Genomic DNA, 19678 nt, shown 5'->3' with positions numbered 1-19678 from the left:
CACTTACCAAAGAGAAGGCCTGTGTGTGATAGAAAGCAAGGATATCCCAGCGCTCTTTGCAGCTTGGAATATCTTTCCTTCAACATCGATGCTCACGGCACTTGTACATTCATCCAGCAATGCATATTTTGGTCTTTCCAAAGCAAATAAAACATGTTACTCATTTACTTTTTGGATAACATGGTTATACAGTGGATACATATGCATGACGCTGATTTTAAGAACAAAAGAGATGATGCTTGTTGTTGGGCAAGAAAACTGCTTGTCAAAGACCACTGTGAACTAACAAACAGGAAGCCAGTAGGAGCAGCACATAAGCATCAGTCCTCAAGTTTTTTTTATGCCAAAATTCCTTCTCTTTTCAATCACAACCATATGCTAAATAGGGGCATAGGAAAAACTCAGTATTCAAACAGCAGATTATTGGCTACGAAAATCCACAGAGGCTCGAAAGTACTCAAATATATTAAAAATACCAACTCTAGCAGCCAGCATGATGGAGCAGGTAATACTGCACTGAAAGACCATATGAAGACCTGTGATCATTTCTAGGTCAATCTTTTCATCCTCAAGCTACAGTGGAAGAACTGAACATAAAAAGAGGGGGGTTGCTTTGCATTGCTTAACAGCATCCAGCCTGGCTGACTGAGGAATACAGTGGGAAGCTTCTTAAAGTTGGTGGACATTAAATTATATGCCCATTTGGGACTCAGTAAGTAAAACTACCACGCTACCATTTTAGGAATACTGTAGACAGATTTTACTGAATACCCAGCAAGCAATCTAGGTGTGGAATCCAATGCAAGCATGATCATTTACCATACAGAAGTAGAGCACCTATCCCTATAGGTCCCATAGCTGACTTCTAAGCGCTAGTGCAATATTAGTGTTAATTAAAAAAATTCAAGGCTTCTACTTCCTGATCTTGTTAGATGCATTGTGATGAAGCTTCTGGGTACAGCCATGACTGAGGACTCAGCACGGTCAGGATACAAGAGCAATGCAAGGTGCTTCTGACCTTTCCTGGGGTTGAGCACCTTTGCAGTGTTCCCTGGTAGCCAAACAGGACAAGTCTGAAGGCTGGCTCTCAGTACTACATATTCTGTGCAACAGCACAACTAATGCCCATGGATATCACTTGGACATCCCTGATATGATTACTTGGGTCCAAGGTGGTAATGAAAGTAATACCTGGAAAATGCAAGGATAGGTTATGTAAAACGCAGTAGCAGTAAGAAGTATCACCCAAACTATTAAGCTGAGCTGAAATAATTAAGCAGCACAGTATATTTTCATACACAATTACCTTCTGATATTACATAAAGTAATATTATTACTTGAGACTATTGCGGCAAGCCTCCAAAGCTCTTTCTCCATTAGAATAGCTGCCCAAAGAGCAAATACAGATCCTTACTTATGATAAAACATTCGAGCCATGCCCATCCTCTGCTTTTCTCCTCCTGATAAGACATCTTTCCAGTCCATCACAGCATCCCAGCCTTCAAAAAGATAAAAACAAAATGTGGAACAATAATATATGGGGATAAACTGGAGACATATTTAATTGGCTTTAGGTCTGCAGTCTTGGATTTAAAGCAGAAAGAAAATTTCCAATGGTGCAGGTCAGTCAAGGGGAAGGGTAAAATTTTCTAAACTGCCACAGAAAATTTCCTGCTGCAAACTAGGATTGGAGGCCTAGGCCCTGAGTCACTTCTGAATGCAATGCAGGTACATTTGAAAAGGGTATGCATCTCCCCTCTGCTAAACATGTTTTCAGCTGTGTAAATGAAATGGTTTCTTCTCTAACATGTTTGATATTCTTCCGTGAAAGATGGAGAGAAATTTAATAACATCAGTCCACCAGATGAAGAGAAAAGCAGCTTAAAAAATAAATGAGAGTTCAAAACATGAGACAGCAATGTTACACAGCTCCACTTGCAATTGTCGGCAACAGTATCCTAAAGGTACTGGCAAGCTGGATAGAAAGACTTCAGTGCACATATGCACTGGCAATTTTGACCTTATTACTATGAAGTCATGTGTATGTCAGTGTTATGACATGAATCATCTCACTATGAATACAAATGGCCTTATTAAAAGTTTTTAATGAAATGGTTAAGCTGGACCATGCAGTCAAACCAAGGAATTGTTGTAAAAAGGGAAAAATGAGCCTGGGGAAGCACATTTCTCCCAATAAATCATTTTGTGATGAGAGAGACAGGTTTTCAGACAAAGTAGAGGGGGAGGGGGCAGAGGGGAGAAGAGCTGGCAGAGGTGGAAGTTATATTTCTAGATCATCCCAGGAGCACTGTATGTAGAGGAATAAGACAACCAACAAGAATTGTTTTACTGCTGCTGCTGCCTGGTACAAAATGAACATTTTCCAGGGGAGACTGTGAACAAGGTCAAGAAACCATGGTAGCCTGTGTTACTCCTTGACTTTGGTCAAGAATTAAAAGTGCAGGCAGGTTTTTACAAGGGTTTTTCAAGGGTTCTGGCCACATTACAGCATTGTTGGAGTTGCACCAACAGCCAGGATGGCTGAGCCTTCGTAATTTAAGAAGTAGCCTCAATTTGTCTCCTGATGACAGGTCAGGGCAACTGAAAATAGGCATCAGTAAAGTCAAAGCAGAATTCCAAGAATCTGTGTTGTACTGAATTGTAAATTATAGTCACATAATTAAGTTGCAATTACTATTAATAGCAAAGCAAGATAAAACAAAAAGCTTCTCTTACAAATTAATATATGTGAATGTTTGCATACAGATATGGACAACAGATATATATCTTTTCCAGCTTTACATGTTGTGGAGGCGTATACTGCTTCTCATCTCCCTTTCCTGGGTTATCATGTGTATGAATTCCATCACTGGTGGCAACTGCAAGAAGAAATTTCTTGTGACAGCCCGGTCTGCAGAGCAACCCAGGCCTATTCTTCTGATTTTTCCTATTCTTCTAAGGACAAAAAGAGGTTCTGCACAGGAACGGTATGCAGATAACTCCACTCAGGAAGATGTTAAGCCGATGTTTATGCCCTGCTATTTTAAAGTTAAAAAGAAAGCCAAACCCCAGAGATCTACTGGGATCCAGTATTTGGACCCTACCTGGTTTGCCTGTCTTATGTTTGTAGATGTGTGTGTACAGTGGTGAAATGGGAACTGTGTTTATACACAACCTAGCCCGAACCTGGTAAAAGAGTTTGGTCAAAGGCAAAAAAGGAGAGAAAGTTGCTGGGAAATGTGGGGAACTGACCTGCTCAGTAAAATGTTCCCATCGTCCTCTCCAAAAAAGGATGATTAGCCTATTTATAGACAGATTTGTGGCAAACTGAATCATATGTTTTGCATTTTAGCTTTTTCTTGTTTCCCCTATCACCTTTCTCCTGTCTCCTCCTTCCAGATGTAGAACCACATGAATTTAACAATCAGTAGGGAGGGAACACAAAGCTAACTTTGCATTTAATATCATATTCTAACTGGCTAATGATTTCCCCTGAATATTAGTAATGTAGCTCTTCACAACTTCACATTGTATATTAACAACAGCAGTAAGTGCATCTATTTTGTATCCTGTGCACTTACATGGCACCTCATATCAAAGGATCTCTTTATGATGCAATTGAAATAACAAACTTGGTGAAATAGTTTGCATGACTGGAGCACTGTCATGAATGGGTATAAACTGTTCGGGAAGGACAGGCAGGGGGAAGGAGGAAGAGGACTTGCTCTTTATGTAAAAGAGCTGCATGATTGCTCAGAGGTCCAGTATGAAACTGGAGACAGGCCTGTTGAAAGTCTCTGGTTAGGGTCAGAGGAGAGAGCAACAAGGGTGACGTCATGGTGGGGGTCTGCCATAGACCACCAGATCAGGAGGATGTGGTAGATGAGGCTTTCTTCAAACAGCTACCAGAAATTTCCTGAGCACAGGCCCTGGTTCTCATGGAGGGGACTTCAATCACCCTGACATCTGCTGGAAGGGCAATACAGCAGTGCACAGGCAAACCAGGAAATTTCTGGAGAGTGCTGGAGACAACTTCCTAGTGCAAGCGTTGTAGAGGCCAACTAGCAGCTGTGCTCTTCTTGACCTGCTGCTCACAAACAAGGAAGAATTGGTGCAGAATGTAGTAGCAGATGGTAGCCTGGGCATCAGTGACCATGAGATGATCGAGTTCAGGATCGTGAAGAAAGGAAGAAAGGACAGCAGCAGAGTAAGGACCCTGGACTTCAGAAAGGAAAATGTTGACTCACTCAGGGAACTGATTGGCAGGATCCCCTGGGAGACACGACTAAGGGGGAGAGGAGTCCAGGACAGCTGGCTGTACTTCAAAGAAGCCTTACTGAGAGTGCAGGAACAAATTATTCTGATGTGTAGGAAGACTAGCAAGTATGGCAGAAGACCAGCTTGGCTTAACAGGGAACTCTTCAGTGAGCTAAAACACAAAAAGGAAGCTTATAAGAAGGAGAGACTTGGACAAACAATTAAGAAGGAATGTAAGAGTATCGCTTGGGTATGCAGGGATGAAGTCAGGAAGGCCAAAGTGCAACTGGAGTTGCAGCTAGCAAAGGACATGAAGGGTATCAAGAAGGGCTTCTACAAGTATGTCAGCAACATCAGAAGATCAGGGAAAGTGTGGGTCCCTCACTAAATGGGGCAGGCAACCTAGTTAGAGATGATGCAGAAAAGGCTGAAGTAATCAATGCCTTTTTCACCTATCTTCACAGGCAAGGACAGCTCCCACACTACTGCAGCTGGCAATACAGTTTGGGAAGGCAGTGAACAGCCAACTATGGCAAAGGTACACATTAGGGACTATTTGGAAAAGCTGGACATATATAGGTCTATGGTGCTGGATGGGATATACCCGAGAGTGCTAAAGGAGTTGGGCAATATGATTGCAGAGCTGCTGGCTATCATCTTTGAAGACATATGGCGATTGGGAGAGGTCCCGGACAATTGAAAAAGGGCAAATATAGAGCCCATCTTTAAGAAAGGGAAGAAGGAGGATCCAGAAACCTACAAACCGGTCAGCCTCACCTTAGTCCCTGGAAATATCCTGGAGCAGGTCCCCAAGGAATCCATTTCCAAGCACTTGGAGAAGAAGGTGATTAGGAACTGTCAGCATGGATTCACCAGTGGTAACTCATGCCTGACCAACCTGACTGCCTTCTATGATGAAATGACTGGCTCTGAGGATGCAGGGAGAACAGCAGATAGGGCCGGTCCAACCATTAGGTGAACTAGGCAGTTGCCTAGGGCACCAAAATGATATGCAGAACAAAATGACAGGAACATCAGCCCTGGCTGGCTATGGCTCCACCTTGGTCTAAGACCTCTGGTTTGGTAAGGGGAAAAAGATCTCTGAAAAGAGAAGATCACTAGAATCACAACTCCTACCTTTTCAACTCTCAAGCAGACTTATGTTAGGGTTAATAAAAGGTGTGAAACAATCAATAAAACAAAATTTTATTATTTGATTGTTCATTTTGAATATCAAATAAGTACATGTAAAAGTTCATTCTAGACTTCTTATTTTCCTTTATATTGGAAGTAGTGCGGGTGCCAAGGTACACAGTTCACCTAGGGTGCCAATTACCCTTGGACCGGCACCGATAGCAGACATGATATACTTTGACTTTAGCAAAGCTTTTGATACAGGTTTCCCACAACATTCTGGCAAGCAAGCTAAGGAAGTACAGGTTGGATGAATGGACTCTAAGGTGGACAGAAAACTGACTGGATCATGGGGCTCAGAAGGTCAGGTCAATCAATGGCTTGCTGTCTAATTGGCAGCCAGTATCAAGTGGGAGTACAACAGGAGTTGATCCTGGGGCTGGTTTTGTTCAGTATCTTTATCAATATCCTGGAAGATGGCATAGAGTGAACCCTCAGCAAGTTTGTAGATAACACCAAGCTGGCAAGAGTAGCAGATACGCTGCAGGGTAGGGTTAGGATTCAGAGAGAGACAGACAAATTGGAGGATTGGATCAAAAGAAATTTCATGATGTTCTATAAGGACAGGTACAAAGTCCTGCACTTAGGATGGAACAATCCCATGCACCAGTACAGGCTGGGGGATGACTGGCTGGGCAGCAGCTCTGCCGAAAAGGACCTGAGGGTTACAGTGGACAATAGGCTGAATGTGAGCCAACAGTGTGCCCTTGTTGCCAGGAAGGCTAACGCCATACTGGGCTGCACTGTTAAAAGTGTTCTCAGCAGATCAAGGGAAGTGATTATTCCCCTCTATTCAGCACCAGTGAGGCCACATCTGGAGTACTGTGTCCAGTTTTGGGCCACTACAGAAAGGATGTGGATAAATTGGAGAGAATCCAGTGGAGGACAATGAAAATAGTGAGGGGGCTGGGGCACATGACATAGGAGTAGAGGCTGAGGGAACTGGGCTTATTTAGTCTAGAGAAGAGAAGACTGAGAGGGGATTTAATAACCAACTGAAGGCTGGTTCCAAAGAAGATGGAGCTAGATTGTTCTCAGTGGTGGCAGATGACAGAACAAGAAGCAACAGTATCAAGTTGCAGCAAGGGTAGATTATGCTAGATATTAGGAAAAACTCTCAGCAGAAGGGTAGTAAAGCACTGGAGCAGGTTACCCAAAGAGGTGGTGGAATCTCCATCCTAGGAGGTTTTTAAGACCCAGCTAGACAAAGCCTTGGCTGGGATTATCTAGTTGGGGAAGGTCCTGCTTTGAATAGGGGGTTGGACTAGATGACCTCCTGAGGTCCCTCCCAACCCTAATTTTCTATGATTCTATGATCTCAGTGTTTTTTAAACCCTGATAAACCTCAAATCCTTCTGTGCCACGGGGAAAACGGAAAGGGGAAAAGGAAACGGAGGTAGAAAAGTCTTGCCATGAACACAAAGCAAATCTTTGAGTAAGGCAGAAATATAAGCTAGACCTTCTGACTCAATTGGCTTCCACCACTGAATATATTTCCTCTTAGTATTGGACTGTTTAATACATCCATTTATATATAAATAATGCAACTGGATGATTATTATATCTGCTTTTAGCACCAGAAAGACAAAAGATATCTGTGGAAGGATTCCAGGATTTCAGAACAAATTTAAAAGACATTTAACATTTTGCACAAAAATGGTATGAGACACATGACAGTTTTTCATGCAATATATATAACAGCTATCAAGAAAAATTCAGACCATCAGAATGGTCAAGAGCAGGTTGGCTAGTATGGTTTAACCCGAGATGATCCTGCCTTGAGGAAGGGGCTGGACTAGATCTCCCCATGAGGTCCTTACTAAGCATAATTTCGTATCATCCTAATAGCACCCGGCCTGGGTATAATAGGTGGAAGATCATGGGTCATGTGCAATCAGTTTAATCACAGCACCAAATGTATTGACTCATTGATCATCCCCATTTCCAGCAATGAAAGTAGGCTTTTCTTTTTAGGCGTGCTTGGGGTTTATCATACAATGCATCCTGTGAGTCCCATGTACATGAGAGGAGTTGCATTTAGCTACTGCATAAAGGTAAATTAAAAAGCTGTATTTCTTTTTGAAATATTATAAAAATGCACAAATAAGTCTCCAGTCATCCAGAAGGTCGGTGACAGAGTAACTTCCTTAACAAAAGCATAAATATAGTTAAAATTACTTAACTGTACACTCTTTGGGGCATGAGTAAAAGCTATCTGTGTGTTTGTACCTTACCCGGAAGAATGATGTCCCAGCCTTGCTAGGGCTTGTGGGTTGCTACCACAACACAAAATAATTAATATTAGTAATTGAGGGAGCTGAAAATTTATGAACTAGATCAACTTGTTTAGTAATTGCACCAGTCCCTGAACTGGCAGAACTGGTCATGTAACAGTCAGATTACAACATGTTTAGTGATTTTATCATGTGACAAGCTGCTAAGGGCCACAGGCATGGGTGGATCTAGGATTCTCAAAAGGGGGATGCAGATGGTGTGATGCATCATCACTTATTTTTCTCTGGTTAAAAAAAACTAGAAGCTTTACCAATAAACTAGGGAGCTAAGGCTACACTATTCAGTTTAAGATTAGAGCAAAAACACTTATAAATGTATCAAAATATGCATTAATTTGCTATATCATATATTATGTATAAAATACAACAAACTAAGAAAAATAATCAAAAGATATTATTTCAGTAGTCTTGATGTCATTAGTATTAACTATAGTCTCTTTTCAGATTCATAAAACAAAATCTAACCTTCCTGAGAATCTTGACAGTGCATCCAATGCTTCACTGAATGTTATTTCCTCACCTGAGTTACTGGTTTTAGCAAGAGTTACAACAGACTGCAGGGCTGTGAAATGGAAGTTACATTACCTGAAGCCACTAACAGATTGCAGAATTGACTAAGAAAGGATAACTTGATTAACAGAGCATCAAAAACATTAAAAGGGAGAGGGGTTTGCTGACACCTGTGGAATGAAGAGTTCAGAAGGAATCAGGTAGATTATGAAGAGCCATGCAGTCAAGTGATTCCCTCACTGATGCCTGAACCAAAATGATGCTGTTGCTACTCCCAAGCAGTTGGTTTTACACTTTGGGTGGAATCAAAGGAGGGGTGTGATTGCATCACTGTACCTCTCTCCCACCCCCCAAGATCTGCCCCTGGCCACAGGCTGCAATGTGATTATTGATGCTTGCTAGGCAAAAGGCAGGGTAGAGATGCACGTTACAGATTAAATGAACAGTCAATTACTGTATAATACCCTATATAACTGATGCATCTCTACCCTACCTTCTGCCTGACTTCAGATTAACATGACTAACATCTCTCTGATACTTATTAAATACACACACGTTTTAAAATAGAAGTGAATTCTAGTAAATTGAAGACCCACTGACACAAAGTTATCATACATCAATATTGTTTTTATTCTAGATTGTTGCACATATCTTGGATATTGAATGTGACCTTGCTTGTTACATTCATCTTGTATGAAATTACTGCATGGTCCCCAGAGCACCACAGTAGGACTGCAGGTAGGTTTTATAAATAACACTATTATCACACCTCCTTATAGAAATGCTGTCCCATTTAAAGCATATCTGAATAGAACATCTTACATGGACCAGGGCCACTTTTGCCCATCCTGGACCAAATTCAGTACTAAGGTAAATGCTGGTGTAAGATGACTACCAGCAAGCTGGTTAAAATGTTCACTTGACACCCACAGGTATGGAAAATAATGATAGGGGTTCTGTAGGAAATAATTTCAGCTCCTAGCATAATGGAACATGTCTGCTGAACTTGGACTTCAGGAACTGCTTTTCCTCTTACATTCTTCTTTGCCTACTTAAAGAGTTGCACATTTTTAATACACATATTGAGTGTTAAAACCATTTCTCTTCATCTCTTCCACCCACTTTGTCTCATCTCTCAGATCCACTGAAGTTCAAGGGAGTTCTACCACGGGCAGGAAAGGGAGAAGTACTTGGGCCTTTCTGACTGGTTTCCCCCTACTGTGTAGTTTGTACACTGCTGCTAAGTTTTACCAAGAGAGTTCTGTAAAGCTGCACTTGCTGGGCCAAATTTTTATCATGCTTTGACTGATGTAAATCGGAAGTAGTTCTGTTGACGACAACTGAGTTACTCTGGTGTAAGAGAGATCAGAATCAGGCTTGCTTACTACGAGCTGTATATGGCTCTCTCATCCCTGCCCTTAGGGAATGAAATGCAAAGACTTACAGGACTTTATTATGTGTATACAGCATTCACAGCCAACTGAAGCACAACAGGGCCATGTCCTGAGGAGTTAACAATCTAATAAGGACATAATACAGCAAGGGAAATCTGAAACGGGGATAGTATGTGAAGGACAAGGAGACAACAGAAAAATTTAAATGAGAAATACTGTTTGTAAAGAAATGTAATGTCACGTGCCTTTCAGGGAGTAACAGGAATTGTTTACCTGTATTGTGTAGGGGGCTGGACTAGCTCTGACCCCTGAGGTCCCTTCCAACCCTACAGTTCTATTCAGATCTGGACTGCATACCTGATAGTGTATAACACTAATGCAAAACAATAGCTCCTCTTTAGGTGGGGGCATTGCAACCACTTCACCTGCATGTGCTGGTTATAACACTGTAGCCACAGCTGGGCATGCACTTGCTGGCACCTGCAAATTGTGTAGTAGTCTGAAGGCCTAGTGCTTTGCAAGACACCAAGGCCAACATTCACAACCTAGGCATGCAAGCCACTGGGTGCTTTACTGCTCTTACAGTACAGCTGTTTACATGGAAATCAATGTATTCAATATTTGAAAAACTGAAATGTTAACTCATTGTGTCATATCCTTCCACTGTGAAAACAGTTCATAAGTGGCAGGATGGCACAGAAAGCAGGGAAACTACGAAACTGTCCTTCCTATTCACCTCTCTGTTTATTCCAAATATTTGTTTTCATTACTTCCTCCCCACCTTCTCCCCAGGGTCCCTTCCCTGGCTGCCTGCTCTAGCCAGAGCATTCACTGCCCCTGATTGTGGCTCTGTTTCAGTTATAGAAACTAAATTGGGAAATGAACAGTTCTATTTACAGTCTAAATTTAGTTGGTAGAGCCCTGCTACCCATTTTTCATATTTAACAGGTTTAGCCCTCTGATATCAATTTTTTCCACCATTATGTTGTATTAATTGGTGTGAATGCTGAATGTGATTGGGTGAATACATATTTATTTACTCTGAGGGGTTTTTTTATTTAATATTTATTTGAAGAGGCTAACATCCACGTACCCCAGACTATTATAGGTCTGGGTCAGCAACAATTGCTTAAATGTCAGCAACATTAATCAGAATTAAAATCCAAATGTGTAGGATTGTAGATGGAACATGCAGTTAGTATGGAAAGTGATGTTATACCACAGACAAAAAAAAAATAAAAAAAAAAAAATGACAACCCCCCAATCCAGAGTACAATAGAAAAGTTGATCATGTAGTTCAAGTTCGTATATAGGTTTTGCAAATAAAACCAATCTTCTGGCCTTTTAACAGAGTAATGGACTCCAGTTGGAGAATTAAAATTAAAAAATGGGCTTGAAACTTCTGCTTGAGCTACTAAAGTGAATTATAGAGGGAGAATGATACATTTAGTCTCCAAGACAATATGTATTACAATGCAATTGTTCCTAAAGTGCTGACAGTGGGCCTGAAGGAGCACTGACAGGCAGAAAGTGGCAGCTGCATGACCAGGCATCCTGAAGTCTCTTCCCTAGTATCTTTTTGCTTTTTAAATGCTAATGCAGCTGTCATAAATCCACTATAAAAAGCATAATGCAGAAAGTAAATCCAAATGATAAATTAGTGACTGTTGCAACCAGAACTATGAAAACTATCTGCAGGGTTTGAAAAACAAGCCCACCAAATGTTCCAGCTTCCTAGATGCAACAGGAACCATTAATATCTTGACATTTACTGCAGTGAGGTATGTGTACTGCTCCCTATTCTTAGATTCAGGAATACTGGGAATACCATGGCAACTTATACTGCAAGTGGTAAACATTCAGATTCTAGTGGCAGTTCAGTTATTTTTAACTAGTTCGGTCTGGTGATGCTGATAGAGGATGTTACTTCATCTGTGCTTGCTTTGGTCAGGCACTGACAGATGATAATGGACTTGATTCTCCTCTCATATCTTGTAGAATCAATGGAGTTACAGTGTTTTAAGACAAGTGTGAAAGAAGTTGGCCTAATGTTGACATTATATGACACTATTATTATTTGTATTACTGTGGTACCTAAATGGCCTACTTAAGTCCCTATGATGTGAAGCCCTGAATAAACTAAGCAGAGGCCTGCCCAATAGAGTTTACTGCTTAAGTATAATAAGAGAGATAACAGATAGACCAGGGGCAGGCAATTATTTCAGGTGGAGGGCCACTTACTGAGTTTTGGCAAGCCATGGAGGGCCGCATGACAGGCAGCCAGGGGCAGATAAATATTAATTTTCTAAATTTTTTAGGGCCCTGTAGGCTGGATAGAATAGTCTGGTGGGCTGCATCTGGCCCGCGGGCCACATTTTGTCCACCCGTGAGATCGACTGACAGCAGAAGACTGACAGTAGAATACAAAGAAACAGTAAGACCATATTGTCCCACTTGACAGTCCGTGGTTGTGCTAAGATGTAAATACCTGCTTGAGAGATATTGGGGGGGGGGGGTTTATAAGTTCTTTACAAAAATATGGGACCTACCTCCTTCTCTCTGAACTATGTGATATAGATGAACAATTTGTAGGATACATTCCAGATCCTGGTCTTGATATCCTTTTTCATGCATGTCATCTACTGAATCAGGATAAATAACTTGATCGCGTAGTGTTCCAATGGACATATAGGGCCTGTAAAACAACAAAAGGAAGCTAGTAATCTAATACCAAGTCGTGTTTCCCCCCTGCTATTTTGTGCATCTTGCTGATGTTCTATGAGCAGTGGATAATGCCTTAAACACTGTGTTGCTAAAACTATAATTATCTGTAACATGCTGTGAGTGAATGTTTTTCTAAACTTACTCTAGGGACAATGACTTGTTTACATAGAAGCTGATTACAGTGGAGCAACATGGATATCATTAGCACGAAAACAAAGGCAGAATAAACATCCATCCCCTGGCCTGTATTTTATGTGAGTTCAGAAATCTGCAATTCTGCATTGTATTAAGTACTGCATATCCATATTGTGTCTATTCACATTTTAAAATTTCAGTTCAACATATGTGCATCAACAGAGAATGACCAGAATAACTTGGTGAGATGTCAGATGGGGCTGCAGCCTGGAACCCTCAAGCCAAAGGACCTGTGAGGTGAAGGAGGTACCTTTGCACTCTCCAGGTCCTTGGCTACTCTAAAGAGATGGGGGACTGAATAAGCCCTAAGCATAACTCAGACAGCACAGGAGCTTTATCTAAACCACAACTGACTCCCCAGATGGCCATGGGTCCCAGTGCTGCCCAGAATCCCTGATTCATCCTGAATTACCCTTGCCTTTGCCAGCCATATCCCTCACATTCCCTCTAAACCAGGCTGTAGAACACCTTCTCAGACGAAGCCTTATAGCCATCTCTGCAGCCTGCATTATGGGGCAGTGGAGGCATGGTCAGAAGGCTATCCCGTTCCCACACAACAGTTCATAATTTCCATTCTGGGAGCTGTGTAAACTCCCTAGGGTGCTCTGCAGAAGCCAATGATTAACTGCCAACAGCAGGGTGACTCCTGTGTGTGAAGATAAGAGCAAGAGGAGCCAGCAGCAAAATGTGGCCAGCGATCCACACAAGGAACTCTCGCCTCTGTGGATTATTATCAAGAATAGTTTTACAGCAGGGGCAGTTCCTTCTTTGCAGATTTCAGGATCTGTGGGGTGGAAACTCAGCCCCTCCCTTCTAAGGGACAGTTTAGAGAGAGCTTTAAAGTTAGCCTGGCAGAGACTGCCTGCCTTTTTGGCTTCCTTCAGCACATTGGTTTTGAGACCCATCACTGCACACTACAGGAAGGAATTTGTGACACTGACAGCTATAGAAATACAAGGCTAAAGCCTCGTACTGTATATATTAACATTCATTAGTATCACTCTACTACATCTCAATGGCACAGTCTGAGATGCTGCTGAAAGTGGTGTTGTCCTGTCTATACTTGCAATTAAAATGTCCTCTGTTTGAGAGTGGAAACAGCAGAAAATATGAGTTGCTGACAACCATTTGATCATTTTCCTGCTGTGGGCAGAGACCCAGATGGAACAACACCATGACCACAAATCATATGTAGAGCTGGTGATCCTCTTTGCTATTTTTAATGTTACAGTTTTGCTGCCTACTGTGGGTTGAACAAGGCACTGCACTGTACTGTGGAGTGAATGCTACTGAAAAAGGCAGAAAACTTTTCATTAATCTGAATATTGTAAACATAATATAATGTAATTTCCAAAGCAACAATCTAATATATTTGCATAGCACCCTCCAGCAAAAAATCCCAGGGATGTGTTTTCACTGCTCACATAGGAATCATTTCACCCACCGCTGAAGTGCGTGGCACCCCAACAGTACACTACAGCTTACTGAATAACAATAGCATAAATCAAGTCTTTCCACCTGGCAGCCTGTGCACTGCATAAGGCCCACAAGGGGTTACACTGGGTCCCCACCCCCACCCCCTGCCAAGCTCCCACTCGGCTGCTACTCCCCCTATTGCTCTGGCTGTAACAGCAACTCTCCAGGCTACCTGTCTATCCTCCAGCTTCTGTCTTGTGTGCTCACCCTGTGCAGGTGTGTAGTTTGCACTGAGTGCAAGGACAGAGGATTCCAGTGCAGCAGGGTGGGGAACATCCATACAGTGTGCAGCCTATGGGGCACGCAGCCCCCATTTGTGTGCACTGTGGGGCATGTGGCCACCGACTGCTTAGAAGTTGGACAGCCTTGGCATAATTAATTGAAACTACAGGAAGGGCTGAGATGGGTGAAATGCATTACCCCAACAGTAATTTGGTTGTGGCACTCTAGTGAATAACAACATGGAATCTTTAATAGCCACAGCCTCTTAGCAGCTCACTTTTAATTGACTTTTGAATGATAGTGCACTCAGCACCATCATATCTCAAAGTACCAGGCACTTACTGACTCACCAGCATCACTTCCTGTAGCAACTGGCTTTTCCTTGTGGCTTCCCATACTCTGTCACTGAGTGCCCTTCACCATATGTAGATTGTAAGATCTAACCAGAACACAGCCATTATGGAAGAGATGCACATGCCAGTAACTCACAGCATAGGAGAAGGCATGGTTTCACGTTTGGGGTATTGGCCTGAGGGGACTTGAGAGCCCTGAGTACCATTCCCTGCTCTGCCGCACAATTCTTGTGTGATCTCGGGCATATCACGTAACTTCTCATTGCCTCATTTCCCCATTAGTCATGTGGGGATAATAGTACTTTCCCCATCATTGGGGTGTTGTAAGGTGCATCAAAGCAGTGAAGTGCTCAGTTGCTACCATAATAGGAGGTGTACGATAGCTAGATGCTAAGTAGAGAGAAGCACATGCTTACTGGGCATAGCAACAGTTGGCTTCTGCCCGAGTCATTCTGTTGACAGCATACCATATAAAAGCCCCTTTTTAATACTGTTTCCATTATTTCTTTGATCTGAATTCAGATAACCAAATGTTTTGTCCTGAAACATTATCCTCAGTTTAGCCAATCATTACTGATGTCTCAATGCCCACGTCCAAAAAAACATGGCATTTTTCATTTTAGCCTGGGCCATTGGGTTCAAGTTCTGAAAAAAAAAATATTTCACAGCCTCTGAAGATAGCTTCTTTGGGTGCAGTAGGAGGTAACTTCTCTAGGTAAGAGAAGTAATGGTGCTATAATCCTTTTGCTTCTTTTTTGCAGGATATTCAGTAGCTCTTTCCTACAGGTCGTATCAAAGATACTCCCACTGAAACTCCCATTGATTTCACTGAGAGCAGTGTTAGATGCTGAATGCATTAGAAGGCCACACACTACAACTTCTTCAGCAATCCCTTGCAGTTGAGGATGATTGTCTTATCTGTGGGTCCAAAGATGGCTGATGAGGCCAATCCATGATCGGCCAACTGCAGCCTACAACTATAAACTAAGGTGGTGTATGCTCCTTATTAGCATTTCACTAGAACTGATTAAATAAACGGACAAAGCACCTTACAGCATGATTAAAAATGTTATAAATAAAAAAGTCTTGTAGAGCTGCTAGTTCTCTCACAGATACCTACCTCTGCCCTACCATAAAAGAATGCGATACCATTTTTTAAAAAAAATTCAAGATAGAGGAAATAAATAACGCTGTATTTAACACTGCGTATTCAAAGAGCAGTAGCCTTAGTCAATTCTACTCTATGTAGTTCATGGGTTTTTTAGGGCCAGCTAAGGTTTCTAGAACCCTTCTGGAGACATAAATTATTGATCTGTGTTTAAAATAACCTATGCTAAACTCTCCTCATGCACAAAACTGTCCAAGAACATCTAAATATTTCAAGTAGATCAATTACCAAAATGGAATGGAATCAGCTTGCACCCACAAACAGTTTACAAGGGAGGAAGCACAGAGTATGAAATTTTCAATGCATACAATTACAATCTGGTATCAAAGACAGAAAAAAAAAATTACACCAATGACTGTGTAGTTTTCTCGGTAGAAACTGTAAGCATATCACCTATAGAAAAGAGGCTAGAAAGGAATGACAACTATAGCACTAAAGGCATGCTTTAATTATCGTTGACGATCTGACATCAGTGGGTTCTCTGATGGAGCTAGGGAAGAGTTACAAGACTTTCCTGAATAAACTAAAATCACTGGAGGATTATTAATGCAAATCCCTAAGAAGGTAAACAAGTTTGAAGAAACCTTTTCCCCAACACCTCATGGGAAACTGCACATTCTGGTTTTAGCTTGATGAGAAAAGGTACCAAATAGAAAATTGGCAACTGCATAATGTGGCCAGCTTGACAAAAGAAGGACATCACTCTCATGTGACACCCTATCATGCACACTGGAGCAAAGAACTGATATATCTATGTGATCGGTAACACCTGATAAGCTTAGCATGTGTATGGTCCATTTATTGTTTTATAGACCTTCTGTGTACAGTGTTATCCAAAAATAAACAGTATCATGTTTTGTGAAAGTCAGATGGTTACTGTCTCATACTAACATTACACTGTCCCTTCAAGAAAGACAGACTTGCCAAGATGATTACAGCAAACTGCAGAAGGATACATTGCAGCCTGAATCCCCTGTCTGGAAGGAGAGAATTACAAGACTCTGCCCTGGAAAAGATAATAGCTGAAAGCCAGAGACATGTTTAAGGTGACCCAGACCAGAAATGGGTCAGAGATACAGCTCACTTTAGAACTACAGGGAACCAGCAGGAGTTGATTAGTAAGGTGTCAAGAGAAAGAGTGCCAAGGACCATATTGGACAGAAAAGGCTACAACCTTCTGGCCAAACACAGATGGGAAACATGGTCATAGCCACAGCTGCTATATGAACATTTAAAGAAGATGATTCCCCCCACCACCATTGCAAACAGCAATAAATAGTGCATATACTCCCTTAATCAAGGCTATGAGGTGTTTATTATATCCCAAGGTTACTTTCCCAATATACCTGTATCTCTTCAGTCTTTTTGTACTGTATGCGGGCCGGGAGCAGTCTGAGGCCTTCGGGGCGCGCGGCAGGCTGTGGCCAGCAGCCCTGGCATGTGGGTCGGGGAATGCAGGCCGGCAGACTAGAATTAGGCACAGACGCGTAGCGGTTGATTAAAGATTATTTTACTTACACCGTAGATGGTCACGGTGCAGGCAGGAGAAAACTTCGCTTAAGTTGCAGTTACAAAACTCGTACTAACAAGACCCATAGAAAAACTCAAGTCTCTTGAAATAACTCGGGCAGAGCTCTGGATACACACACACACGGAGTTTGCTAGGCTCCGTGGAAAGAGCACACAGGGAAGGGTACGTCAAGGGATTAGGCGGCGACGGGGAGAGGATAGAGGTTGATCAGGCCCCTATATCCTTCTTAAGGCACACGCTGGGTTTGTTAGGCTCCGCAGTGCTTAGATGTGAAGATGTGAAGTCCTCCTTCTCCTCCTCCAGATGGTTGTGGAGTCCTCCAACTTGGGCGGAAACCGCTCAAGCCTCTTACATGGCTAGCAAGCCAATCGCTAGCCGCCACGTGGGAATAATTTAGAACTGGCCAATAGTGGGGAACAAATTTGCACGCGAACGGCGGGAACTCCTTTGCACCGGGGTATTCTCTTTGCAACTGAGAATTGCACCGTGCAAAGAAAGCTCCTCATGGCGGGAAATAATTCTGCAGTGCCGAAGCACATACATAATCATGCCCTTGGGTCATGACATACTGAACCTCTGGAAGCTCTTGTAGTTTTCATCCACACCTAAGTCTTCACTGGATGATGGATAAAATTCTTGGTCATCTTAACTGGAATAAATTAATCCACTGAGTTATCAGAGCTCTGTATGCACCATAACTCATGCCTTCTAACTCTAAATAACCAACCTAGCAGACAACAAAAAAGTAAAGGCATTGATAAGATCCCTGGCCAGACCTTTTCTCATCCCTTAACAGAGTCCTGTGAAAACAAAAGCTGCAGAGCAGAAGAGCAATAGCCCTGAAATCAGGAAAGAAACCATTCAAAATCTCATCAGTTCCTGTTCCAATCTCCATAAAATAGACTTTTGCTTTCCTATTTTCCTATCTATTTTAGTTCCCACCATTGCTGAGTTTTATCTTTTTTCCCTTGTGCTGTTCCCCTTACAGTCTTTTTCATCTTCCAAGCACTATTATTCAGACTTGCTCAGATCTGCTTGAATATCCCTAATTTTGTAACTTCTGCCAGTCTTCTTGTTCTTGTACTTTGGTACCTTCTTTCTTCTGGGCTTAAGTTTGCCATTCAACATTACTTCATACAACCTGTGTCAAACACAGGCTGAGTCCTAGGGTGCTTTCCACTGCGTTTAGTTTCTGATGGATCTTAAGGCCTTTTTTTTCCTCCTTTATAATATACTGCTTTACTTGATGTATGAAGATGAGTTTAAAAGGAAAGCCTCATCTGCATTTTACATTTGCTGCTCTGAGAGATGCTATGATTTCACTCAGTTCCTTTGTTTTCCTTAGCATAGTTTGTGACTAATCTTGAAACATTAGTATTCTATATCCTCCCAGAGTAGGATCAGAAGTTTCAATACGTTGCTTCATAATTTGCTGCTTCTGTTCAGAATAGAGCAAACAGTACCATATCTCTGGGCTTGTTAGAGTTGGGCAGGGGCAGGCAGAGGAGTGTAAAGGGCATCGTTTGCTCCATCTATAAGAACTGTTTCCTTTGTTCCTAGTTTTAGGTAGAAGCGAAGAACATGCTTTTAAATATTCTGCTGGATCTCCCTTCTCCAAACCTTCTTGGACAGAGCAGTGTAAAACTCAAGTCCATGGTAAATTTACCTTATAGAGGGAGAGAAGAGTAACTGAATACTTTTTAGAATAAATCACTCCATTGTCAAGAAACTCCATTGTCAAGAAATAATAAATACCTATGCAGCCTTCAATTTTCAAGTTCTTTTATGTTACAGGGCATTAGATGGTGGAGATACTTAAGATTTTGTACAAGGAACATTAATGCTTTGCTTTTTAGACTCAGAAAAACAATACTTTAAAAATATTTGAATAAAATTAATATTAGTGTTAATCACATGCAAAAAACTTGTTAAAGGGACATTATTACGGTGGTAAAGTCAAGCACTTGGAAGCAAGAACATTTTAGAACCGAAATTGCCAGCATCTCCTCAGTTTGGCACTTGTGCATGTGCATTCTAAACCTGCCTACATGATTTCATGTTTCCTCCACAAAAACCCTGCCTCAGATGGAGAACAGGGGACAGAGTCATGCCAGGGGAAATTTGAGGTGGCATAAAGGGCAGTAAAGGGCAATAGTGAAGTGTGTGGAGTACCCACATGTTGGCAGGCAGGGAGCAGTTCAGTCTGTGGCCAGCTGTATCCCCCTGATACCATGTGCCTGCTCCACCCAGGACCTGGCAATCAGCCTCCTACAGACTCAGTTATATTTGTTTTTGCTTGGATCATGAACCGAATAATATAGCCTTAGATTTCTAGCATATTAGTAAAGCTTCTAATTTCT

The 19678-nt window shown here is 41.9% G+C and overlaps 1 protein-coding gene across 2 annotated transcripts in view; it reads right to left on the bottom strand.

The window, feature by feature from the left end:
* The window catches only part of ABCD2 (ATP binding cassette subfamily D member 2), an 88305-nt gene that overhangs the window by 19251 nt on the left and 49376 nt on the right, over window positions 1-19678 (bottom strand). For both annotated transcript variants that reach the window (XM_059725882.1, XM_019487437.2), the window contains 3 exons: window positions 12199-12344; window positions 1415-1499; window positions 8-133 (listed from right to left, as the gene is read on the bottom strand). In XM_059725882.1, coding sequence (XP_059581865.1) covers window positions 8-133; window positions 1415-1499; window positions 12199-12344 — 357 coding nt within the window. The remainder of the gene's footprint in view (window positions 1-7; window positions 134-1414; window positions 1500-12198; window positions 12345-19678) is intronic.

The sequence above is a fragment of the Alligator mississippiensis genome, chromosome 4 (assembly GCF_030867095.1).
Source record: "Alligator mississippiensis isolate rAllMis1 chromosome 4, rAllMis1, whole genome shotgun sequence".
NCBI lineage: Eukaryota > Metazoa > Chordata > Crocodylia > Alligatoridae > Alligator > Alligator mississippiensis.
This window is presented reverse-complemented; position numbering and strand designations above follow the sequence as displayed.